Genomic DNA, 26,998 nt, shown 5'->3' with positions numbered 1-26,998 from the left:
AAGTTGGGGCAAATCCACTCAGCATTTTGGTACTGACCCCAGGCCTTTCTTAAAGGGATCTCCAGAATGGAAGGCAGGGCAAATCCATCCAGTGCTTTGGTCTTTACCCTAGTCCTCTCTTAAAGGGATCCCTGGTATGGAAGTCAGGGCAATTGCCTTCAAATGCTGTGGTACTGACCCCAGGCTCTCTTAAAGGGATCTCCTGTACAGAAGCTAGGGCAATTCCCTCAGTACTCTGATTCTGACCCCAGGGTTCTATTAAAGGGATCATTGCAATCAAAAATCACAAAACGCCTAATGAAATAGCAACTTCCAAATAGTCAATTCATCATATAAGGAAACCAAGAGTACATCAGCCTTACAAATATGGGCAACATTCATAGATAAACATATCAAAACAGCCTGAAAGGCTTGCATATATAAAGATCACACAATGTATTATCAGATCAATAGACTGTTATTTATATTGCTCACAAAAAGTCATATAGAGGATATCTGCCCACATACAAGTATATCAGACAGCCGAAAAAGGCCTACAAATAAAGTGCATAGTGCATGAATATACATATATTATATCTGGTAGCAATAAGGAAGCATATTATATCCATGTATACTCAAAAACACCCAGCCTGATTGCCTAAAGAAAATGATTGCCCCAATATCAATATATCCTCAATGCAATTCAAGTGATATAGTAAAGGTATTGATGTAAGGGGCAGATTGAAAATATAAATAGAAAATGGCAGCTGAATGTCCAGTGTCATACCTCCCAAAGAGCCGTGGCACCCCCGACGCGCGTTTCGCGTGATGCTTCTTCCTGGAGGGCGTGTGCCTTCAAATGCTCTGGTACTGACCCCAGGCTATCATGAAGGGATCTCCTGTATGGAAGTTAGGGCAAATCCCTCAGCGCTCTGATTCTGACCCCAGGATTCTATTAAAGGGATCATTGGTATGCAAGTCAGGGCAAATCCATCCAGCGCTCTGGTTCTCATCCCAGGCTTTCTTAAAGGGATCTCCGGTATGGAAGTTATGGTAAATCCCTCAGCGCTCTGATTCTCACTCCAGGGTTCTATTAAAGGGATCATTGGTATGGAAGTCAGGGCAAATCCACTTACCTTGACGTGGTGGAGCAGCTTGGTGTACATTTTTTTGCGCAAAAAAAGTATCGACTAAATACCCTGTATTTGTTATCCCGCACCTGCTGATTACTGCCATTTTTTATTGCAGAGTATTTTTGCAAATCTGTTATTCTGTGTTTTCTTGTTGTATCTCAGTTAGTGGGTGGTGTGAGCATTGTCTGATCGACGTGTTCACATTTGTGCATGTCACATGTGTGTTTTTAATCCTTTATAAGTTTTAATCTACAATGTTCACGTTCCAATAACGTTTCTGACTAGTACTTTGCATAATATTCAAATCAGGTTTTATGGTAAATTGTTTTACGCACTAAATCTGTTGACAATATTAGAAGTTTGCATAGCTTTCCCTGATTCAAATCTATGTTTGATGGAACTAGAGCACCACTGTAACATTTTACTTGCATAATGCCCTATCCAATAACACAAACGCATATATGAAGTAAACTTAACTTTATTAAAGGATTTACCCAGAACAAGATTCTAGGGGGTTACCTGCTAATCATTAAACTATGCAAACTCCCTTCATCCTCCTTCCAAACCAGTACAGTTACACCATTACTGTGCGTGTTCATTGTAGAATCAGTTGGCATACAAAGTATGCAGGGGCACAAACCTAGTAACACAAGTGTCTACTGTACAAATACGACCTTCTACAGGTGTCTTCATATTGGTATATTGGCTAACAATAGTAGAAAAAAAATTGAAGAAATGTCAATTTACATAAAAAAAGCCTGGTCGCGTGGACACAAGATACAGTACAGATGTGTTGTTAAAACAAAACAAAAGTGAATTATTAATGAATAACAATATATAAAAATGAGCCTGTTATGTTAGCAAACTTATGCTTGTAGGGTTTCCTGCCCATAGTCCTCTGGTATAGTTCATTGGCAAATCAGAGGCTTTTAGGAGAAAATTAACCAGTAGATAAGATTGAATAGAATATAAGCTGCAGGAAAAACTATTCGTGAATACTTGTCAATCGCATGTGTGTCAATCCGCATACTAACGTACGAGGGCCGTTGGCTCTTCCTTCTGTTTGAGTTTCGCTCTGTGTTGAGTGCTAGTTGTACCATGATGCGATCTTCATTTTCACCATTTTCAGACACAAACCCACCGAGATTGTTTACTTCACCATCACTGTAGCTGCTGTCCATCATCACCCGCGGTACCCCACATGTACATGGGAGCTTAAGAGAAAAATAAAAGTGCATAATTGGTAGAGCCACCAACATTTACCTTGAAAACTGTTATGTATTATATTTCAAATTAATGGCCAGTGTCAGCATATGGAGCTGCTAATTGGGGTGTGGGGGTATTTATTTTACTCGCTTATATGGTACCATTAATTACACAGCGCTTTACAAAACCGATAATCATTGTCCCCATTGGGTATTACAATCTAAATTCCCTGTCAGTATGTCTTTGGAGTGTGGAAGGAAACCATAATACCCAGTGGAAACCCATGCAATCATTGGGAAAACATATAAGCTTCTTGCAGATGTTGTCCTGTCCTGTGACGTCACAGGAGGCTGGGGCTTCACTCACCACAGCGACCATCGCCCTTCCTGGAACAGGATGTCACAGAGGGCAGTGCTGCAGTTACTCACTGGTTGCTTGCATCACTGACAAGACGTCTCGGATCCTCGGTGATGGACGCTGTGACAGAGTCGCGTGCAGTGCCCACTCTCTGCTTCTGTTGCCACCATAGCTTCTGTGAAAGAAGTCTTCAGGGAGCAGTTAGTGACACCAGTGCCGTCCGACAGTTTTTAGCACTGCCCTGAAACAAATTGTCATTATGGGTGAAGCTGTTATAACTCATTGCTTCTATCACCAACCTCTGCTGGTGACTCGTTTGAGAGGCAGTGCTAGAAACTGTGGGGCAGTACTAGTGTCATTTACTGCTTCTATCTCCGCCTCTTGACGACGTCTTCATGCACAGAAGCTACAATGGTGGCGGAGATAGAAGCAGAGTGTAGGTACTGCACTCGCATCTCCCAGAGTGTCCATCACCCAGGATCGAGGATGACTTCAGTGCAGGGCAGTGATGCAAGAAAGTAGTGAGTAACTGCAGCACTGCCCCTTGATGACATTCTGTTCAAGGAGGGGTGATGAATGCTGCGGGGAGAGAGTGCAGCCCTAGCCTACTGTGAAGTCACAGGACAGGACAACATCTGCAAGGAGTTTGTATGTTCTCCCCATTTTTGCATGTGTTTTCCCCGGCTTCTCCGGTTTCCTCACACACTCCAAAGATCGGGAAGCCCTTAGCATGGCCAAATCAGATTACATGCTGTTTTCTTAAAAAGCACTATTAGCTTCTCATATTTTATTGAAATATATAAATTGTAATAACTTACACAGTGCAGTAACAGTAAACAGCCCTGAAGTTTTGAACTAACAACAAAAATCCAGAAATCATATAGACTTAATAGGTCAAAACATAGAAAGCATACTGTCAAGAAAAATATCGCCTGCACCATAAGTCACAAACACAACAATTTGTAAAAGGAGGGTTCCTGTCAAGGTAGAGCACATGTAGGCAAATACACAGACTTCATATCAATGGGCCTCACAGGGAGTGTGTCAGCAAGATCAACCCATCAGATTCCATATATGTGCATGCAGGTGTGACGACAGGGTCAGCCTAGCCTGGTGAGGGGGTGAATTATTCTTAATTATTCCAGATGTATTGTTCCTTTGTTCAGTAGGTCATTCAACATGAGCTATTGTTTCATATGAGCCTGAACGTTGACTCTTGTTGTATGTTAATCTGTCGACTGCCTGCTGATTACGTATTGTATCAGCCCACTGCGGTATACTAGTCTACACCCCTTGGAGGACAAATATGCAGGTTAATTGAACAATGGGGGATTATCTCCCCCCCCCCCCCACTTACCCACTTTCCCGTGGAAGAATACCCTGAATGGGAGCTGTAGAATATAAAAGGGGTCCACTTCTGTTTCCAGAGAGAGTCTACAGGACATCAGCTGAGGAACCATGACTCCTAACTGGTGGAATACAGATCTGTTCCACTGCCCTTCCCTGAACCTACAAAGACGTCTGGAGAACCCAGGTTGGGACAATCAGGCCACCTCCTAGCCACATACCTCACTGTACGCTGTCCGCTTCCTAAGCTTGCTGCTACCTCATCTCAGTGGGTGCCCACTAAAATCGGAGGGGCTACTGGTTGGTGTAGTTGTCCCTGGAAGCCCCAAAGTTGCAGATGATTTAATCCCCGGCAAGCCAGCGGAAGGGTGAGACTGTAATTTGCACCATCTTGTGTACTTGCTGGGACTGTACTACATTGGTTTGCAAAAGTATTCACTCCCTTGGCATTTTTCATGTTTTGTTGCCGCATAACCTGGAATTTCAGGGGTTTTTTTTGAGGATTTGCATCAGTTCATGTAAAGAACATGCCTACAACTGTGAACATTTGCTTTTTTTTTTATTGCGAAGCAAATAGAAAATAGGACAAAATAGCTGAAAATTTCAGGGTGCATAACTATTCACCCCCTAAAGTCAGTACTTTGTAGAGTCTCCTTTTGCGGCAATTACAGCTGCAAGTTGCTTTGGCTAATGAGTTTTCCACATCTTGCCAGTGGGATTTTTGACCATTTCTCAAGGCAAAACTGCTCCAGCTCCTTCAAGTTAGATGACAATCTTCAAGTCTGACCATAGATTCTCAATTGGATTAAGGTACAAAACGAGCCTTACAATTTTTGTGCGTAAGTAAAGGCTTTTTTCTGACTACTCTTACATAAATTCCACCTCTATAGAGATTATAGCTTATTGTGGTCACATGGACAGATACTCCAGTCTTGCTTGGGAACTCTGCATCTCCTTCAGGGTTACCTTTTGGTCTCTGTGTTGCCTCACTGATTAATGCCCACCTTGCCTGAGCTGAGAGTTTTGGTGGTCGGCCCTCTCTTGGTAGGTTTGTTGTGGTACCATATTCTTTCTATTTGATGATAATGGATTTGATGGTGCTATTATCAGAGATTGCAATAATTTTAAATAACCCAACCCTGACTTGTACTTCTCAATAACTTTGTCGCTGACTTGTTTGGAGATTTCCTTGGTCTTGTTTGGTTAGTGGTGCCTCTTCCTTTATGGTGTTGCAGCCTCTGTGGCCTTTCAGAAGATGTGTGTATGTACTGACAGACCATGTCACACTTACAGTAGATTACACACAGGTGACCTTCCTTTGACTAAGTATGTGACTTATGAAGATAAGTGGTGAATACACATGCACATGGCAATTTTTAGTTATTTGATCCCATAAATTAAATTTATGCCTATATTTTTCTCTCTTTACGTCACCAATTTAGACTATTTAATGCTGATGCATCACACACAGGTTATAATGTAACAAAATAGGTAAAAAGTCAAGGGGTGAATTCTTTCAGAAGCCACTGTTATAGGTTATTGACTGTTGATGATCCAATAAAATACAGTATTACTGCAGTGTGTTATCCTCACCCTGTGTTGTCTGAGTAATACTTAGCCCTCGGGGAAGGAATATGGATGTTCAGTAGGACAAGCCCTGGCCCATGCTGTAATTTCTATAGACAGCCAGGCTCAAGGATGAAAGCATCCACTCACCCTTGTGTCTCCACAGCAGGTCTTAGGGCCCCGTCACACATAGCGACGCACCAGCGATCTCGACAACGATATGACCTTGTCAGGATCGCTGGTGTGTCGCTACATGATCGCTGGTGAGCTGCCAAACAGGCAACTTCACCAGCGATCAGCACCAGCGACACGCGGGTAACAAACGACGCTTAGTTACTCACTGTGTACCTTAGCTACCAGTGCGCTGGTGCAGGGAGCTGGTAACCAAGGTACACATCGGGTTTCTAGGCAGCGCGCGGCACTTCGAAACCCGATGTGTACCTTGGTTACCATCTCCCTGCACCAGCGCGCTGGTAACTAAGATACACATCGGGTTTTTAAGTGCTGCGCGCCGCTTAGAAACCGATGTGTACCTTAGTTACCAGCGCCAGCTTGCTGATCGCTGGTCTCCTGCCTGCCACACGCAGCGATGCGTGCTGGCCAGCGGGAGACCAGCGATCAAAAAAATGTCCTGGCCATTCCAGGACGATCAGCGATACCCGGCAGGGGAGCTGGTCGCTGGTTAGTGTCACACACAGCGATCTCGCTGGTTTGATCGCTATTGCGTAACAAAACTTGTGACTCAGCAGCGATCTCGCTAGTAAGATAGCTGTGTGTGACGGGGGCTTTAAAAAGCTAAATCTATCTTCACCTTTATATCTTTTATCTGTTGCTGTATTTCTGAGTATTTAGTGTTTAAGATCATAAGCAAATGAGGGATTAAGTGCTCTGGGACTGACAAAGCACTTCCCAAGCCTCTGTGTCCCAAGGTTGTGTCCCCACTCGGCACCAGCCTCTATAGCTGATATGTCTACATGGCAATATATGTGAGCAATGCAAAGAAGAATGTCAGAATCATCATAGGGCACATCTTTGGACAAACATTGTCCACAGATGTATGTCCAGGTGAGATTATAAGGGTCTATTAGTTGACCAGGTATGCAGTATACTGTATATATGTTAAGGTTTGTGGATACTTTGTTGCAAGAGTTTTGGAAATTGAGCTTTCTTGTTGTAGCAACATCGGAGAAACTGAAGCTGGCTGGATCTTTAGCCAAGAGCTTGGAACCACTGCGCTCCTTGCTCAGGACACTGGCAACAGTGGCCAGAAAGCAAGGTAACAAAAACGGAAGGGCTTTTTAAGGAGGTAAATTGCAAAGATGCTTGTTTTTACAAACACTTTCAGTTTTACCCATTATAGAATTTGAAAAAACCCCATTACATAAACCCATAGACTTATATTGGGCCTTGTCATCCATGCAGCCGGTACAAAGTGGACATGTCTCTGCGCAGTTTGCACAGATATAAATTATGTATAGCACTATAGATTATAATGGGTACTTGTGGTATCCGTGGAGAAATTGGGTGCCACACGTACTGCAAACGCAGACATGTGAATGGGGCCTTACCTTGTACAACTTTTTTTTTACCATCACCATTTTTATCACCTTTGTTTTGTTGTCAGTTTACCTTTTCCCTTAGTTTTCTTTCTTTTCTTTCTTGCACTGTAGTCAGGTAATTCACCGCAGCATACTCCAGCACCGATAGAAAAACAAACACAAAACTGACCCATAAGTAAATGTCCACAGCTTTGATGTATGACACGCGAGGCATAGAGGCATTGACACCAGTAATGATGGTGGACATAGTCAGCACTGTGGTTATACCTGTAGAAAGGACACAACGCATTTGTTAGGTTCACAGAATGCTCACTATGGTCTGGTATCATTTGTAAGTTATAAAAAAAAAAAAAATAGGATTCAGTCTTACCCAGAGGAACTCTGGCAGGGACTGCTCTGCGATCTATCCAAAAAGAGACCCAGGAAAGCATGACCATTAGAATCGCCGGAAAATAAGTTTGTAGAAGGAAGAAAAAGATGTGCCGTCTCAATGTGAAGTTAATGTACAAGCGATTGTACCATCCTGTGTATAAAAAAATAATTAAAAAAAAAATCAGGCAATTTCATAATAGCCCAGGTTCATCAAAACTGGAGATAAATTAGAAGAGCTGTGGCGTCATGCCCCCATTCCAGCAAAACCAACATTTTTTTAAGCTCTGCATTGTGCAAAGACTTTGTGTCTTTCATGAATCGGGCTGATGTGTCTTTCATTTGCTGCAGCACTAAATTTCCACCACTGCAATCTACTGTGCTCAATGTTGCCATTTTGTGTTGTCCTCAATGATGACAAATACAGGGAGATACTTCCATCATGCAATGCCATCAAGGAGATATCTGATTGGCTCCACATTTTTTCTGCAGTAGGACAATGACCTCAACCATATAGCCAATGTCGTTAAGAACTACAGTCTGCATAAAGGAGAACAAGGAGTCCTCAAAGTAATAATATGGCCCTTACAGAGCGCGGATTTCGAAATCATTGAGTCAGCATGGCATGAAGAGACTGAAGGATTTGTGCAAGCCTACAGCCACAGAAAATCTGTGGTTCTTCAAGATGTTTGGAACAACCTCCGTTTTGTTCCTTTAAAAACTGTGTGCACGTTGTGAGGGGTTGACGGTCTCAGCTGCTTCACAAGGTAGACACAGGAACGGTTTTGGTAGCAGATCACCTGCTGGTTTTAGCAAAATAAACAGCCTTTCTGGTGTAGCAGTAAAACAAAGCAATGATACAGTCCAAAAGAGTCCTTTCCCTGCAGGATTCACTCACAGGTAGCACACAACATCTTCAGCTCCTCCTGGAGCCACGTGGGAGTACCTCCTTTCCCAAAACGCAACACACTGACTCTCTAGACAAGCTTTTTAAGCCAGACCATGGTGATGATCACCTGACCGTGGCATCCTCCCAGGTCCTGTCAGTCACCTTCCGGTGTCTGCTCTGCAAGTGGAGATATGGTGAGTGCCCTCCCACCCACTCTATGCTAAAAATTAGAAAACATCTTAACAAATTTATCCCAGTGTTTTTGAGCTGAAAAGTATAGCAAATTGTAAGCGATACTTATTTTCTGAAGGTTACATGTATTCTGTCATCATAAATTCACAGGATGAATACTAGAAAAGTTTTTCATTAATTCACCAGATTGTTACTACTCCATTACCTGTGCTACTATAAAAGGCGAGTCGCGTGGTTGTGTGAAACTCCTGGATAAGAAATTGTGATAGAGAAATCCTTTCATCTGTTTTTAAGGATTCATTACCATTCTTCCAGTAAAGCATAAGGTCATCTTCTGTGTAGGCGTCTAAGAATACAAGAGTAAAAAATTTCAGTTCAGTATATAGTCTGTCTAGAAAATACTCAAGACATTTTCCCAGGAAGCTGGTGTTTGTACCACAAACAAAGTAAATTTCAATCAATACATCATGGAATAATAAGTTTCGCAATTGGATGTTATAAATAAAATGTTCCTGTGCTGAGATAATCTTATAAATGTGTCCCTGCTGTGTACTGTGTAATGGCTGAGTCTGACCCTACAGGAACATGGTCTGATCATACTACAGCTCCTGGGTAGAGGAGGACACTAAAGAGTATACAGACCTTACAGCATAGGGTCACAGCTGATCCTTAACATTTACTGCTTGCTTATAAACATGTTTTACCTCACAGAAAGCAGGAGCTGCGATCCCATGCTGTCCTGTCTGCACCACTTGGAAGCATCCCTGACTCTTCTAGTAATGGCTTGGTGCACCATAATCATTGTGGTGTAATACACATGTGATGCCCGCTAGGCCGACTGATCAAAGGAAGAGCTGTAGTTGCCATCAGATAGGTAAGAGGTGGTTTTCAGGGCTCCAATCCATCGGTCACAGATTAGTAATGTGGCCAATGAACAGGATACTACAAATCAATTTGCACCAACTCCAGTAACAACACAGGCAAAAATTATTTTTAATTTCCAGTTATATGCAGAGTACAGAAGATGGTGAAGCAATTCTAACTGCAACAATGGAAGTTAATAGATGGAAAGTGGTGGCATTTGCCGAGTCTGAATTGTCCCCATCCCTTGGTGGAGTCACGGTGCATTGGTGGGTTGTGTAGCGGGGTCAGAGGACATATGCACAGTAACAGAAGATATCTTCCAGAATGAAGACTTGGCTGGCTAATAAGCAGAGCTTCTTTCTGAGTATTTGCCAGCTGAGTCGGCTGTCATTTCTATCAACAAGGGAGTTGGGACACAGACGGCAGGCAGGAGTCAGAGCAGTTTGGCGCCGGTTTACCCCAACTCAAAGTAATAAAACATTATTGTATTATTCGAGTAAAGGACTTAAAGGTCATGGACGCCACTGAAAAGCTTTAGGAGACCGGACGGGTTTTCTTATTCCACTTATACATTTTATTGTGGCACGAAATTATATACCAAAAAATGAAATGTGTTTGGCAAAACATCTATCTCTTCCATTTCTCATGTGGATTTTTTCTGTTACCCTTATTGTCTAAAAAGCACTGGTGGGAAACCATCATGTAATAATATAGAGTCCAACAGAAACTTTATAAGATATCTTTATTAAGGGACATAGAAAAAAGTAAAATTCGATGCTTACAGCTTTCAATCTCCAAGGAACAGGACTGCGTGTCAAGGGGAAATCGACTGAAGTCCATATTACACATGGCTGTAACTGTCACCCTAAGGGAAACAATATACTTTAATACGCTCCAAAAATCATACAATTATATTTTTCCAAACTGTTGGACATTAAAGGGGTTGTCTGGGCATATTTTATTGATACCTTTCTTGATCACTGATCAGCTCTTATTGGAACAGATCTGTCTCACTGTTTAGTAATACTGCCATATACCAGCTACCATCCCCTATTCATTGTAGTGCCCGCTATTCAAATCAATAGGGGTCGGATGTGCAGGACCCAGCCATGGCCATTATTCCGTCGACAGAGCTGTGCAGCGCCGAAACTGAGCAGGTACGGCCGACACCAGGAACTGCTGATTGGCAGGGGCACCATTTATCGCACCCCACCGATCCGACTTTGATACCTTATCCTAAGGATCGGCCATCAATATTAAAGTCCTGGATAATCTTTTAAGGCTAGATCACCAATATTAAATGCTCGGACAACCTCTAACTTCTGAGGCATAATGCAGTATCTACAGTAGGTAAATGTCATGTTACATTTTGGTGTCCTGTTATAAGTCAAATAGACCATTGGGACAACATACTGTGGCTTCATCTGAGTTTTTGCTCAGCCGCACACTATAGGACATAAAGATGTGGTGCAAGTAAAGGAGGGCACAACAGTGGGGCCAATTTAACACTTCAAGGTTAATACTGCTATGCAGGGACGTCGAACCCTATAAGGGCCAAGCCACTTATGGCAGAATAAGGTGAGGCCAATGTGCACTTTGGGTATAACTCTAAGACCCCCATTAAATCACATTACTACATTCATGGCGCATGTATTTTTGTATGTGATAATTATATTGAGGAATAAGTCAAGCATACCAGTAGATTCAGAACAAGACTTTTACAATGCACCAACTATATTTTTTAGCCGAATAATCCAGAAAAGAGAAGGGAAAATGTCCAGCACCGTAGAAAAAGCATTAAGTAAAAAAAAAAATCACATTTATTGCAAAACGTACTTCATTTAAAAATATATGCAATAAAAAAGATAAAACCAGGGAGCAAGAGGGGGAACCCAACTTAGTCCAAAATGTGTCAGCTTCAGATGTGTTAATTTACTCCTCTTTTTCTCTCCCAAGTCTTATTTTTTTTTCCATATTTTTAAATTTAGTGAGCTTTACAATAATTGCTATTTTTTTAACTTAACTTTTTTCTACGGTGCTGGAAATTTTTGCCATTAGCATTTATTCTTCTACACTTATAGGTCCTACCTACTTGCACCTTAAAAATTGGTAAAAAATAGTAAATGTAGATAAAGCACAGACGAGAAACCTGTGTAAACCTAGAACTCATGTATAACAGTATTTCACCACAAGATGTCACTGTAGTACTGTGTCGGTAGCACATAATGATCCTTAGGCATAGCGTGAAAATGGAATAATGGAAAAGGCAAAAAAAGGGGGGATAATGTAAACCAAGGCCCTACAACTAGCAACATATAAACATGGGGGAGATTTACTATGCTAACGTCTCCACAATTTGGACACAATTTACACTATAAGATGGTCTTACATGCCTTGTATCACATTTGTTATGTGTTTTAAACACTTACGATGGGGGGCATGATTTTGCACAAAATAAATTTAGCTTCACATGAAAGGGGAGTAGTCTAATATGCCATACTGTTCTTAAAAAAAAAATATTCCAATCTTTGGCACAAAGGGAGTTAAGTGAAAGGTGATGTAAAAATATGGCATTTTAGACAAGCCAATAATCACAGAATGAATGATCATTGGAACACTCGTTCCCAACTATTGACATGTCTACACAGATCAGCAAACATCCAACGAGCAATCAAAGTGCTCTCTCATTGGGTGTGATGATTTTTAAGTTAGCTTCAAAATCCTCGCTCTCTGCAGAACATTGTCCCATGTAAACAAGTTATGTGCTGTTGATAACATGATTCTGTATGGGGACAGAAAGATCATAGTAACGTTTGTTCTGTCTAAACAGGCCTGTAAGTGACCGCGAATTGTATATAACCGATTGGCAGTCGTGTAACAGCATGCACTGTGTCATTTAAAAGGAATCTGTCACCTACCTCATTTTTGGCATATGAGATGCAGTCACTGCCATCAGGGGCTTATCTACAGCATTCTGTAATGCTGTAGATAGGCCCCCGATGTAACCTGAAAGATAAGAAAACCGAGTTAGATTATACTCACCCGGGAGTCCGGTCGGGCGCCTCCCATCTTCTAGTGATGACGTCCTCCTCCTTCTGCCGCGGCTCCTGCGCAGGCGTACTTTACGTGCACTGTTGAGGGCAGAGTAAAGTACTGCAGTGCGCAGGCGTCGGACCTTTCTGACCTTTCCCGGGGCCTGCGCACTGCAGTACTTTACTCTGCCCTCAACAGGGCACATATAGTACGTCTGAGCAGGAGCCGTGGCAGAAGTAAGGAGAAGGACGTCATCGCTAGAAGATGGGAGGCGCCGGACACAGACCGCGACACTCATCGGACCGGACTGGACCGCGCACCCCCCGGGTGAGTATAATATAACTTGTTTATCTTATCTTTCAGGTTACATCGGGGGCTTATCTAGAGCATTACAGAATGCTGTAGATAAGCCCCTAATGGCGCTGGCCGCATCTCATAAGCCAAAAATGAGGTGACAGATTCCCTTTAAACCAGCATTGCTAGACCCAATTTTTTGTCCCATAGACATAGCCATATGAGGGCTTGTTTTTTTGTGAAACAAGTTGTAATATTCATTTTACTATGCAAAAAGCGCTATGTTGGCGCTATATAAATAAAGATTTATTATTTATTATTACTCGAAAACTGAGAAAAAGTTCCATTACGGTGACATGGTGAAAAAGCATTCATTGTGCCGTAAAAATAACCTGTGATTCTCCAGATCAGTATGGTTACACCACTATCAACTTACGCTATGGAAAAAAAAAATCAGAAATTTGCTAAAAAATTTTTGTTTATGGAGATTCTTAACTTTCATACAGTATTTTTCCATCAGTGGCACAGCATAAGAACTTGCTTTTTGCATGGCACGTTGAAGTCTTCATTAGTACTATTTTGGTGTACAGTGTTTGATTACTTTTATTGCATTTTTTAGAGGAAATGCAACTACTGAAAAACAGCAATTCAGCAATTCTGGTGTTTTTTTTTTTAAATCTTTTATGTATGTCTTTAACAGACATAGAAATGCAAAACTAGTTTTTTTATTTCAAAGAGGGGAAAAAGGGCTGATCTTATATATATATAATATATTATATATAAATAATATAACAAAGTTAAAGGATATTGAAATATATAAAATATATATATCCTGTCACTTTTATTTTTTATTCTCCCTCTATGACCCTTTAATCATTTGTTCTATGTACTGCAGTATTTCAGTATTGCAGTATATAAATAAAATGATGGCTTCCTATGAAGCTCTGCTTGTGGCTGGGCTTCACAGATATACCCACATAGCAGCCTTGGGGATTTTCAGCCGGCCCCTGGCTGCCATTGTAATCCATCAGCATTTCGCAATCATGTCATGGGGACTGACGGAGCGACATAATGATCATATGAGCTAGCTCCAATCATATGTTAGTAAGGGGTTAAAGATACGCCATAATTTATCATCCAGCCAATGCATATATGATAAATCTGATTTACATTAATACTATTAAGTCTCCATTTACACTGTCTAAAAATGTGACAGTTTTAATCAACCTTCTCCATTGTTGTAAGCCTGGGTGATGTCCCTACAAACATAAAAGTGTGAACAGTTACCTTAAACTGTACAGCACCTTCCCATTAGGCTGTACCCGCAGCATTATATTGTCTGTTGTGGTGTCATGGATAAAGGATCTTTTTGAATGGACAAAGAACATGTCCGGTACCCAAATCTTTTTTACCAATCTCCCATCAAAGGTCATACTTTGGTTGGTGGTGCTAGGAAAGGACAGTCTCTCATCTTTCCAGTAGTGTCTAAGGTACAAAGTCATTGTGAAATCCTGGAAAATAAAAATTGTGAGAACAAACTAGTGAACATCACACAAAACCCATTAATGGCAGCATATCACAGTAGCCACTCCCAGCCGCTCATCGGCTGTTTCTTTTCCGTATTGGCGGACAGATTGTCATCTGCAACCTGATAAGGATTCATTAGCGGGAACGTACAAAATTTAGTATTGCATTGGCGCCTATTCGACTATCCAGCCCCAGGCTTCACATGATGATAGAAGCTGATCTCCGTAGCCACAAAGAATAAGTTATTTTGTCTAGTGATTTGATGGATACTAGCGGAAATTGACACAAATGAACAAATCAAACACAGAAAGATAATGCGCATTATAGTATTACTGGCTTGACTGAGTATTCAACATTTTTTATAATTTTTGTTGTACAGTTGTGACCAAAAATGTTGAGAATGACTCAAATTATGTTTTAAAATGTATTTTTATCTATCGAATTTTAAATACAATACAAAAAGTATGTGATTTACAGGAGGAAGAAAATATGAAACTATACAAGTATTAACCATCTTCATGAAAATAAAATATGGTCTTAAAATAGAAATCAAGATGACAATCCATAATTATTAAACAAGCTGTACATTAAAAGGAATCAGGTATAGAATCCCTTGACATTTCACAGTGGGTGAAATTCAACACCTAAAAAGTTTCAAAGAACAAAGAAGAGAGGAGAGATAAGAAGAATAAGAAAAGAGAAAGAAGGGAAAAAGAGAGGGCGGTGTGGGAGGTTAAGATTGTGAAAAAAGGGGGGAGGGGGATATGGGATCCCATAACTGCAAACTCAACTTTCGCCGGCAAGGGTCTGATATTCTGCAGAGAATTTGAATTCCATCCAATAATACCAAGTCTTATAAAATCTTTCATAGGAGTTATTGACTGAGGAGGTGAGTTCCTCCATTAACATAACTTCTTTCAATTTTGAAAATCAGAAATAGTCAGAGAAGGGTCACCAATCTAACCCAAGAAGAGGGGCAAATCCGGCTAAATAAGATTAAAATAGATAAATCTCCGGGTCCGGATGGCATACACCCATGAGTACTAAGAGAACTAAGTAATGTAATAGACAAACCATTATTTCTTATATTTAGAGACTCTATAGCGATGGGGTCTGTTCCACAGGACTGGCGCATAGCAAATGTGGTACCAATATTCAAAAAGGGCTCTAAAAGTCAACCTGGAAATTATAGGCCAGTAACTCTAACCTCTATTGTTGGTAAAATATTTGAAGGGTGTCTGAGGGATGTTATTCTGGATTATCTCAATGAGAATAACTGTTTAACGCCATATCATCATGGGTTTATGAGGATTCGCTCCTGTCAAACCAATCTAATCAGTTTTTATGAAGAGGTAAGCTATAGACAGGACCAAGGTGAGTCATTGGATGCGGTATATCTTGATTTTTCCAAAGCGTTTGATACCGTGCCACACAAGAGGTTGGTACACAAAATGAGAATGCTGGGTCTGGGGGAAAATGTGTGTAAATGAGTAAGTAACTGATTTAGTGATAGAAAGCAGAGGGTGGTTATAAATGGTATATTCTCTAACTGGGTCGCTGTGACTAGTGGGGCCCGGCAGCGGTCGGTGTTGGGACTTATTCTCTTCAACATATTTATTAACGATCTGGTAGAAGGTTTGTGCAGTAAAATATCGATATTTGCAGATGATACAAAACTATGTAAAGCAGTCAATACAAGAGAAGATAGTATTCTGCTACAAATGGATCTGGATAAGTTGGGAACTTGGGCCGAAAGGTGGCAGATGCAGATTAACAATGATAAATGTAAGGTTATACACATGGGAAGAAGGAATCAATATCACCATTACACACTGAACGGTAAACCACTGGGTAAATCTGACATGGTGAAGGACTTGGGGATACTAGTTAATGATAAACTTACCTGGAGCAGCAGTGCCAGGCAGCGGCTGCCAAGGCAAACAGGATCATGGGGTGCATTAAAAGAGGTCTGGATACACATGATGAGAGCATTATACTGCCTCTGTACAAATCTCTGGTTAGACCGCACATGGAGTACTGTGTACAGTTTTGGGCACCGGTGCTCAGGAAGGATATAATGGAACTAGAGCAGGTACAAAGGAGGGCAACAAAATTAATAAAGGGGATGGGGGAACTACAATACCCAGAGAGATTAGCAAAATTAGGACTATTTAGTCTAGAAAAAAGACAACTGAGGGGCGATCTAATAACCATGTATAAGTATATAAGGGGACAATACAAATATCTCTCTGAGGATCTGTTTATACCAAGGAAGGTGACAGTCACAAGGGGGCATTCTCTGCGTCTGGAGGAGAAAAGGTTTTTCCACCAACATAGAAGAGGATTCTTTACTGTTAGGGCAGTGAGAATCTGGAATTCCCTGCCTGAGGAGGTGGTGATGGCGAACTCAGTCGAAGGGTTCAAGAGAGGCCTGGATGTCTTTCTGGAGCGTAACAATATTGTATCTTACAGTTATTGTTAGGTTCTTTAGAAGGACGTAGATCTGGGGATTTATTCTGACAGAATTTTATAGGCTGAACTGGATGGACTAATGTCTTTTTTCGGCCTTACTAACTATATTACTATGTTACTATGTTTTTTCTAAAGCAGAGGAGTTCACGCTCTTGCTGTCGCAATTAAATGACTTACTATGGAGTGTCTATATAGTCTTACAGGGATATTGCAGTGATAGAGATGGACAAAAGCTGGGTTTACGTCAGATGTAAGGTCTGTGATCTTATGTATAACGAGTTGCACTTTTTCCCAAGAAAAGGGAAAGTCTGCAGGACAAAAAAATATGTAATAAGTCACCTTCTGAGATTCCACATCTCCAACACATATGGTTGACTTCTGGGAAGATAGAATGTAAGCGGGTTAGGGCTCTATACCACTGAGATAGTAGTTCATAACTGGCTTCTTGGAAGAAATACACTTCCACTGCTCCCTTGAGAGACTAAACTTCAAGTCACTTTCCCATTGAGTTTGAAAGTAGGAGGCAGGTTGTTCTGGTGATTTGAACACCAAGGAATATGAAAAAGAGTATGTCTTAAAGCATCTGAGCAAGTGGCTAAAAAAGGGAGTCGTGACTCTTGAAGCTATTATAGTGAGATCTGGGAGAGATTGATTGGAAAAATGGGTAAGTTGACCAACTTCCCAATCTCCCAGGGAAACGTAGTGGAAATCTCTTGAAGTTGTTCCTTTTGAAGGCCAATTAAGTCTGTCCCCAAAGTGGCATATTCTAAAGCAGCCACTGTTTAACCAAGAGCTTTACATAGATTCATATAAACCCGAGGGGTAAAGCGGATAACCCAAGATAGGATACATGGAGGAGGTTTGTTGAATAAATTAGGAACGAATAACAGGGTTGGCACAACATGCAAGGGTGGCCTCAATCACGAGGTGTGTTTTAAGTGATTTAACCGGAGTCAAGTCCAGCTAAGGTGCAGCGGCTGAGACTTTACTCTTACTCTGTATATGAAATTTAGTGCTTTAGTTGTGTTGTCCTTGCCCTCTCTGCCTCTCATGAGCCCTACCTGATCTGGATAATTTCTGCTAAAAGTCTGGACTCGATAATTTTTGCAAATAGTTTGATATCTACATTAAAGAAACACTCCCATCAAAATTGTTATCCTCTCAATATAAAGCAATCATCATATTATACAGTTGTGCTCAAAAGTTTACATACCCCAGCAGAATTTTTGCTTTCTTGGCCTTTTTTCAGAGAATATGAATGACAACACCAAACCTTTTTCTACACTGGGTAAAGCCATTTATTGTCAAACTACTGTGTTTTCTCTTTTTAAATCATAATGACAACCCAAAACATTCAAATGACCCTGATCAAAAATTCACATACCCTAGTGATTTTGGCCTGATAACATGCACAGAAGTTGACACAGTGGGTTTGAATAGCTACTATAGGTAACATCCTCACCTGTGACCTGTTTGCTTGTAATCAGTGTGTCCATAAAAGCGAGTGTGTCCATAAATGTGTGTCCATAAAAGTGAGTTTCTGGGATCCAGACAGACTCTTGCATCTTTCATCCAGCCACTGAAGTTTCTGGATTGTGAGTCATGGGAAAGCAAAAGAATTGTCAACAGATCTATGGGAAAAGATAGTTGAACTGTATAAAACAGTAAAGGGATACAAAAAGATATCCAAGGAATTGATAATACCAGTCAGCAGCGTTCAAACTGTGATTAACAAAAGAAAAATCAGGGACTCTGTAAAACCAAAACCATGGTCAGGTAGACTAACAAAAATTTCACCTACAACTGCCAGGAAAATTGTTTGTGATGCAAAGAAAAATCCACAAATAACATCAGCTGAAATACTGGACTCTCTGTAAACTAGCGGTGTGGCTGTTTCAAGATGCACAATAAGGAGGTACTTGAAGAAAACTGGGCTGCATGGTCGAGTCGCCAGAAGAAAGCAATTACTGCGCAAATGCAACAAGGTATTTTGCCTACAACACACAAAACAGCACAGAGACAAGCCTCAAAACTTCCGGAACAGGTTAATTTGGAGTGATGAGACCAAAATTGAACTTTTTGGCCACAACCATAAACGTTACATTTGGAGAGAGGTCAATAAGGCCTATGATGAAAGGAACTCCATTCCTACTGTAAAGGACAGAGGTGGGTCACTGATTTTTTGTGGATTTGTTAGCTACAAAGGCACAGGAAACTTTGTCAAAGTTGAAGGAATGAATGAAGCATGTTATCAGCAAATACTGGAGGCAAATTTGCAATCATCTGTCCGGAAGCTGCTGTAAGGTAGCGCTGTTATTCAAGGTTGGGGACACTCGCTTGGCAGCCAAATAATCAGATCCGGCACGGATTTTCCATAAAACAATCACAGTCCATGCAGTTTATTCAGGCATCATAAACCACAGCAGCAACATAAAGTTCATATAATCAGCATAGTGTTCATGACAGAGCTTCCCTCTGTTAAGCCTGTGGTCACACAGGTTACGCAATGTCCAGTACTCAGGCTCTTCAGCCTCACAGCTATCTCACCCCATCAGGGTTACCTCATGGCTGCTTCATACTTCAAACTTCAGACGTCCATTCCCTCCAGGGAACTATCAGGCACTTGCAGCCATTAAACACAGCCACTCCACGTGCTGTTAGGAATGTAGACACATCTCCCAGCGGGACCTTCCAAAACGGACCAAACAGGTCCAAGCATTCACTCCATGTGACCTACCCTGGCCACCTTATATGGTCCATGGCCATGCCCACCGGGTCACATGGCTATGACCTCATCACAGGTCCTTCACACACACTCATATACACTTTACTATGGCGTTCTTAAACACACCCTTGACACATTGGAACGAAAGATCAGCTCTGCTGATCAGCACATAAGCAAGCCTTCATCTCAAGGCCACCCACCTTGAGATGCATTACGATCATTCAGCATCCTACTCCTATCAGGACACTGGAAATGCATATACGCCTGTCCTGGGACACCCACACAGCGCCCCCAAGTGGACACAGTGGTCACTACACCATACTGCACATGGGACGTACTTGGATGTTCCAACATGTCAACGATCCAAAACACAAGGCCAAGTCGACCTGTGATTGGCTACAGCAGTACAAAGTGAAGGTTCTGGAGTGGCCATCTCAGTCTCCTGACCTCAATATCATTGAGCCACTCCAGGGAGATCTCAAGCGCGCAGTTCATGCTAGACAGCCCAGGAATTTACAGGAACTGGAGACTTCTTGCCCAGAAGAGTGGGGAGCTTTACCATCTGAGAAAATAAAGAACTTCATCCACAACTACCACAAAAGACTTCAAGCTGTCATTGATGTTAGAGGGGACAATACACATTATCAAGAAATGGGGTATGTGAACTTTTGCTCAGGATCATTTGGATGTTTTGGGATATCATTATGATTTAAAAAGAGAAAACACAGTAGTTTGAAAATAAATGGCATCACCTAACCTCTAACCATGAGTGGAGAAAAAGGTTTGGTGTTATCATTCATATTCTCTGAAAAAAGGCCAAGAAAGCAAAAATTCTGCCAGGGCATGTAAACTTTGGAGCACAACTGTATAACACTGTAATTACAATTGCTCATTTTGCCTTTCTACCCAGCTAATTCTTCTGTTTTCCATTAGGTCTATGACATCACATGATTAAAAACTGAGTAGCTGATTCTATCTAAGTTCTATGTAAAAACAGGAGGTCAAATTTCCATGCATGAGCCATGAGTCATGAGTCACTGCAAAAGTCTCTGGCAGGAGGAGAAGGGAGCAGCTGGGTCAGGAGCTTAACAGGGGGATGATAAATTCAGGTACAAAAGACTTACTATTTTTAAATAGAGTAGGGAAAACAAAAAAATTAACTGGGTAGAAAGGCAAAATGTGCAATTGTAAGTACACATTGCTATACAATTTGGTGACTGCAATATATTAAGAGGATAAAAACTTTCCTGGGAGTGCTTCTTTAAGGACTGAGATAGGTCTAAAGTTTGTACTATTCATTGAGATGGATCCTTGTGCTCCTTGTGAATAACCGATATATGAGCTTGTAAGGAACCCCCTGGAGTAAAGAGCTCTTAGATATCACATTGAAATTAGAAATAAGGTGAGGTGAGAGAGAATCAATATACTGTTTATAATACCGTAAGGAGAAGCGGTCCAGATTTTCCCTGATTTTTACTCTTTTATGGCTGCCCGTAGTTCTCCTTCAGAAAAACAATAACTTGAGAGATTCTGCATTGTCTTCTGATAAAACTGATAAACCAAATTCTTTTATATAGGCATGAATGTGAGACTTATAGTCTGCTTTTTTGTGTTTCAGGGTTAGTTGCGTCCCCTGAGTATAAGGAAGAGTAAAACGTTTTAAATGTGTCAAGAATGTCAGGTAAAAGGTGCTTGCTTGGCTTTGAGTGGTATAATAAGATGGTTGGACCATAAGCGTTAGTTGTCTGTACTCTTAGGGTCCTAGCTGGTGATGTACCGCTTTCATTGCCATGTTCGTAATAATGGCATCAGTATTTAGATGAATTGTCTTTCGCTTTATGTAAAAGTAAAGAACGAAGAGACTCTCATTTATATATAATGGAGTTCCTTATTTTATCAGTAGATTGTTCACTGAGCCACTCAGTTATAATTTTTGCCTTGTGACATGGTGCTCCATCATGCTGGAAAAAGCATTGTTCATCACCAAATAGCTCCTGGATCATGGTTAGGAGATGCTCTTAGAGGATGTTTAGATCCTATTCTTTATTCTTGGCTATGTTCTTAGGAAAATTCTGCATGAGTTTCAAAACTTTTGGCCACAACTGTACACGCTTAATCGAAATGAAAAAAAGAAAAGCTCCATTGAGAGCCATAACTCTGGCTAAAGCGCAATTGATATTTTGTAATTAAATGTTACTTAAGTAGTTATTAGATACCCAGTATACTTGTATCTTTCATAAATACATCGTAATGATGACTATGAACAATGTTATACTTACCATGTCCACTTCAGAAATACTGTCTAAGCTTTCCACTTGCACATCTACCCCAACAGGAATTGCTGGTCCTTTAATTACAAAAGAGTGAGCAACATTAAAAAAATCTTTTTGAAAAATATGCAATACCTTAAAGTAAGGGCATACACACTTGAGTTTTTCTCTCACGAGTTCTTTTCGTGTTTTTCACGGATAGAACTCATACCTTATATAGTCTATGGGACTGTTCACATGTCCATGTAGTTAAGTGTGAGGACCTTTCAAAAAGATGGCACAGAATAGATCAGTCAGATATAATATAACGTAAAACATGTCACAGGCATTTATAAAAGATATTACTTGTACAAGAATTCATACAAATTATGGATTTGCACAGGTTACTTTGATTTTACATAGGCTTTTGTAATTGCAAAATACATTCATGCATAAAAGATAATGTTGCATCACACTAATAAGGCCTGGTCATATAACTTTTAACTTACTGGTGAAGGGGTTGTCCAACTAGAAAAATACAGGAAGAGATGGGTAAAAAATAATGAAATTATATATACTCACCCCTCCAAATCCCATGGCTCCTGCGCAATGTAGTCTGATGGTCTCCATGGTACAAGATGTGATAATTGTCCATTTTTCAGTCATTGACCACTTAGCGATACCAAACATGCATAAGTGTGGTGGACTTTTGTATATATCGTGTCATGTAAATTGTAGTGTAATGTATAGGGATGTAGATATTTGACAATAGGGTAAGTTAGAAGTTAATGTTTACGGACTAGCCCATAGTGGGAGGTGTTAGAGTTAGGCAGAATGACGACTAATTAAGGAGTTAGGCTATGTGCACACGCTGCGGTTTTTGCTGCGGTTCCGCTACGGTTTTGACCGCAGCAGAATTGCAGCAGTTCTGCAGACAGTGTACAGTAGCATGTTATCCTATGGGATTAACATTCTGCTGTGCACATGCTGCAGATTTTTAACTGCGGAAAAGCTGCGGTTTTGAATCTGCAGAAACAATTGACATGTCAATTATTTATGCGGATTCTGCTGCGGTTTACCATCTCCTCCATTGTAGAGATGATAAACCGCAGGGAAAACCGCAGAGCAATCCGCAGGTAAAACCGCAGGTATTTTACCTGCGTTTTTACCTGCGGTTCTGCAGATAAAAATCTGCAGACCAATTCGCAGTGTGTGCACATAGCCTTAGGGTTTGGAGTGTGCAGTGAGCAGTGCTGCAATTAAAGGGTGACCCTGAGCAAGAGGAGACTGAAGAAGGAGGGATAGAGTGATCCTGAGGAAAAGTGACTGACGAGACAGAGTGGCTTTCCGGAAACAGGTCCTAGGCTAAAACACCTAGCCATGAGACCTTGAGGTTGCTATGTAAAAAGGTAACGGGCCTTAGCAGGACTTAGAGACGACAACTATCTCGCTAGCGATCTCGCTATGTGTGACGGGCCCCTTACCGTGGCTTCCAGGTACACAAAAATTGGCCATTTTATGCGCTAAACTTTCTCAATTTTTCATACTTCCAATCCAGTAATGCAATTCATTTTTCATATTTCATGTTTGCATGTTATGGCGCTACAGTGTGCTTCCTTTTTTGTTTGAATGTATATGAGTTGGTGACTCTAGGTTAAGCACCTGTTCACACTATGCTTATGCTTGGATGTGACGGTCAGTTTTTGAAATCTGCATTTAATGTAAATGACTAGGACAAGTTTTTACCCTATATTTATATACGTATACAATGCCACAGAAAAACAGTGAGACAATGATTCAAATAAACATAACCTTTTATTAGTTAAACTCAGAAAAAGACAACGTAAACTCTAGAAAGAGGCAACAAAAAATGACCATATAAAATATAGTACAGAGTTAGAACAAGAAGCATGGAGCAGTGATATTAGCGAATAGTAATTAATACTAAAGTGGTATAGTAATACAGCAGTGCCTAATAGTAATCATACACAAGCTTCTCATATATACTTAATGGCAGTGGTTTCGTTCACGAGTCCCCCACCCCAACACGCGTTTCGCAAATCTTCGTCAGGAGGCATCACACCAAGTTTACCTTATCTCCTTATCATTTTAACTAATAAAAGGTTATGTTTATTGGAGACATTGTTTCACTATTTTTCTGTGACATTATATATATACAGTACAGTGTAGTCTCTATTACCTACATGTTCAATAAGAGCGTTGTTTTGTTTTGCTAATTATTGTATACAGATTTATGAAATGTGATCTGACCTACTTATACCAAAACCAATCTGTTTGATGTAGCCAGGTTTTAATTCTTGGATGGAGATACTGAAGCTATTTCTGACAACCATTTACAGTACTTCAGATGAAACCGCTTTTTCATGAGCACAAACTGGTAGACAAGGGATAATAAGTACACGTAGATCTATGTCAATATGTACAGACTTTACAAGGACAGATTACTGATCATTTAGCTGTGCTATTTCTGTAAGGAGAATTATTTTACAAGTACAAATGTATGGATTACCCAGTTCTGTACATATTGCTGGTAGGAAACAACCTACTGGATTTATATGATTACCATCTGGCAGCCAAGAAAGTAAGATGAATTACCATTTCTAATCCTATGAGTCATAAGAAAAGCATCCTCTTACTTAACTGTATTTTCCAGATATCACAGTAAAGAAAATCAAGAACCTTCTTCACATATAGAAACAATGGAGTCTGCCTGGCTGCCCTATTTTTCTAGTAAAATAATGCAAATCATAGAGACCAGGCAGACCCCATTACAGTAAATGGGGTCCTACTTGTGCTATTTGAATCCATTATGTAAGAGATCTGTCCTCACATGAATTCCATTTATCTGTTCTTAGAATGGAGGTGTGAGTAAAGCCTAAATTAAAATACAAGTTTTAGCAAAATAAATGATTTATTATTTGTAGGACCCGTGGAAACGCGGCAGCGTGAAACGGCCGTCGTCCTCGTACTTCACACATTGCTCCCCTGCTGAAGAATTTAATGTTGAGATAAATGGTGGATTTTAAAACGGTGGGTGCCATCCTTCATTTTTCTCAGGCTTGGACATTTGATTTATTATTTAGCTGCTTCCTTATCCCCTCCATTTCATGGCCATTTTCTATTTTTTCACTTTTGTTGTTTCCTCCCCTTCTTCCAAGAACCTTAACTTTTTATTTTTCTGTCTATAGCCTTATGCGGGTTTGTGTTTTGTGGGACGAATTGTACTTTTGACTGATGCCGTTGATTTTACCACATAATGTACTGGAAAGCGAAAGTGCGTTGAAATGTAAAGAAAAAGTGCACTTCCACAATTGTTTTTTTTTTTAAATTTACCTTGTTCACTATTTGGTAAAACTCACCTGGTAATATGATTCTCCACGTCAGTACGATTATTCAAATACCAAACATGTATAGTTTCTTTTTTATTTAAATGGTAACATTTTCTTGGGAATTTTGTACAAAATAAAAATTTTTTTTGCCAACTGGCTTTGACGGGAGTATAGTAGTAATAGGTGCCGTGATCTTCAGCAGACTCTGACTCTTATGCCAACCCATCAGCGCCCCACAATAATGTCACAGGTGTGCTGATGGGCGCATGGAATAAAGTGTCCCCTGCTGGCACGTGTTAAATGCTGCTGTCAGAGATTGACAGCAGCATTTTACATGTTAACAGCCGAAGGTGGAGCTACTCAGGGCTTAGAGGTAGATGACGGCGGAATAAATCAGACATCATCTGCATGCAAAAATGCAGACTTTGTGAGCTCGCAGGGATACGACATATGACGTAAACGTAGATCATATGTCGTGAAGTGTTAAGGGATATTCTCAAGTTTTTAAGTTGCTTTAATTAGCATGAAAATACTATAAGCAAGTTTACAATTGACTTGTGTTTTCTATCTGCTGTCATTGTCCTGCTGTGAGAGCTTTTATCTTTCATAGTGTGTAGCTGGTTTCCATGGAGCTTGGCAACTGCCCAGGTCCAGCTTGGAGCTTGGTGCCTGCCCAATCACTGGCCCAAAATATTCAGTAATTACAATACAAGGGAGGAGTTAACTTCTAGCATTCCAGTTAGCTCTATCCAGCCCATTGATTTCTGTGCAGCAGTTAACTGCTCAACTCCCAAGTCCTCCATCTCAGCTACTGACAAGCTACTGTTATAAATCTTCCTATATCATGAGCCTGCAACATCAGCTTCTCACACAATAATTCTAATTATGGCTCTAGGAGCCATGTGCTTATTCAAATGCCCTGTTAAATCTATATGTGAATATAGTGATAGCAGTGTACACTCCAGAATAAGCACTGATAGGTGAATATGTTATAGTAGAGCTTGTGCTAAGCTTTATAGTTTTACTAATTCTACAGCTCTGGCACTCAACAGAACTGTCACTCAGGGAGGAGAGCCCTGTAAAGCTTTTCTCTGCTTAAGAGACAACTTGGGAATACTCATTTAAAGAAGACCTGTCACCAGGTCAAAAGTGGCCAGGTTTAGTTCTAAAGCTGTGTGCACACATTGCGTTTTTCCATGCGGATCTGTTAACAAAACGTGAAGCCAGCAAAGTGAATGAGAAACGAGGCATGTCATGCACACATTGAGTATTATTGACCTGCAGATTTGGTGCAGAAAATAATCTGCAGCATGTCGGTTCTCTGTGTGTTTTTGCCCTGTGCTTTCCACCATTGACTGTACTCAAATCAGTCAAAAACGCAGGCAAAAAACGCACCAAAAAATGCTCGTTTTTTTCTGCCAAGAGCTGAAGAAATGGTGCAGAAATTTTGTTCAACGTGTGCACATACCCTTAATCTCCGCTTAGCATTCTTTTTTGTTTGACTTTTTGTTTGTCTCTCTAAGCTGCCATAGGGTTCTTGCAATGTGATCAACCAAAGTCCTGTATAATAAAGGGCACTTCACCTCAGAACATAACACTAATCCCATATACCGCTACACAGGATAACGAAGAGGTCCCAAATATGTTATAAAATAATTTGAGAAGAGCTGAAGATGGCAGCTGGAAAGTATAAGACTAGGCTCAGGGAACTTAGATTAGTAGCACCACTCCAGTACTGAAATTTAAAAAAATGCTGGAGTGGTGCTATAAAAAAAATCAAAAAGAATGAACATCTGCACCGCAATATCAAAATGACTTTCTGTGCACATGTTCCATTTTTTGTAACTTCTTTTAACTGCTTCAAGCGTTAAAAAAAAAGTGCATGCG

The 26,998-nt window shown here is 40.6% G+C and overlaps 1 protein-coding gene across 2 annotated transcripts in view; it reads right to left on the bottom strand.

Moving 5' to 3' along the window:
• Positions 1-1,574: 1,574 nt before the first annotated feature.
• The window catches only part of LOC141100865 (gamma-aminobutyric acid receptor subunit rho-1), a 145,077-nt gene continuing 119,653 nt past the window's right edge, over positions 1,575-26,998 (bottom strand). For both annotated transcript variants that reach the window (XM_073589580.1, XM_073589579.1), the window contains exons 4-10: positions 21,792-21,859; positions 14,076-14,299; positions 10,244-10,326; positions 8,803-8,943; positions 7,518-7,670; positions 7,218-7,414; positions 1,575-2,326 (exon numbers count right to left, since the gene is read on the bottom strand). In XM_073589580.1, the coding sequence (XP_073445681.1) occupies positions 2,042-2,326; positions 7,218-7,414; positions 7,518-7,670; positions 8,803-8,943; positions 10,244-10,326; positions 14,076-14,299; positions 21,792-21,859 (1,151 nt within the window). In that variant the 3' untranslated portion in view covers positions 1,575-2,041. The remainder of the gene's footprint in view (positions 2,327-7,217; positions 7,415-7,517; positions 7,671-8,802; positions 8,944-10,243; positions 10,327-14,075; positions 14,300-21,791; positions 21,860-26,998) is intronic.

This window comes from Dendrobates tinctorius, unplaced genomic scaffold (assembly GCF_039654945.1).
Source record: "Dendrobates tinctorius isolate UK_male_01 unplaced genomic scaffold, ASM3965494v1 ptg000111l, whole genome shotgun sequence".
NCBI classification, from domain to species: domain Eukaryota; kingdom Metazoa; phylum Chordata; class Amphibia; order Anura; family Dendrobatidae; genus Dendrobates; species Dendrobates tinctorius.
Note: the sequence above shows the minus strand (reverse complement) of the source record. Positions and strands in the feature narration are given on the sequence as shown.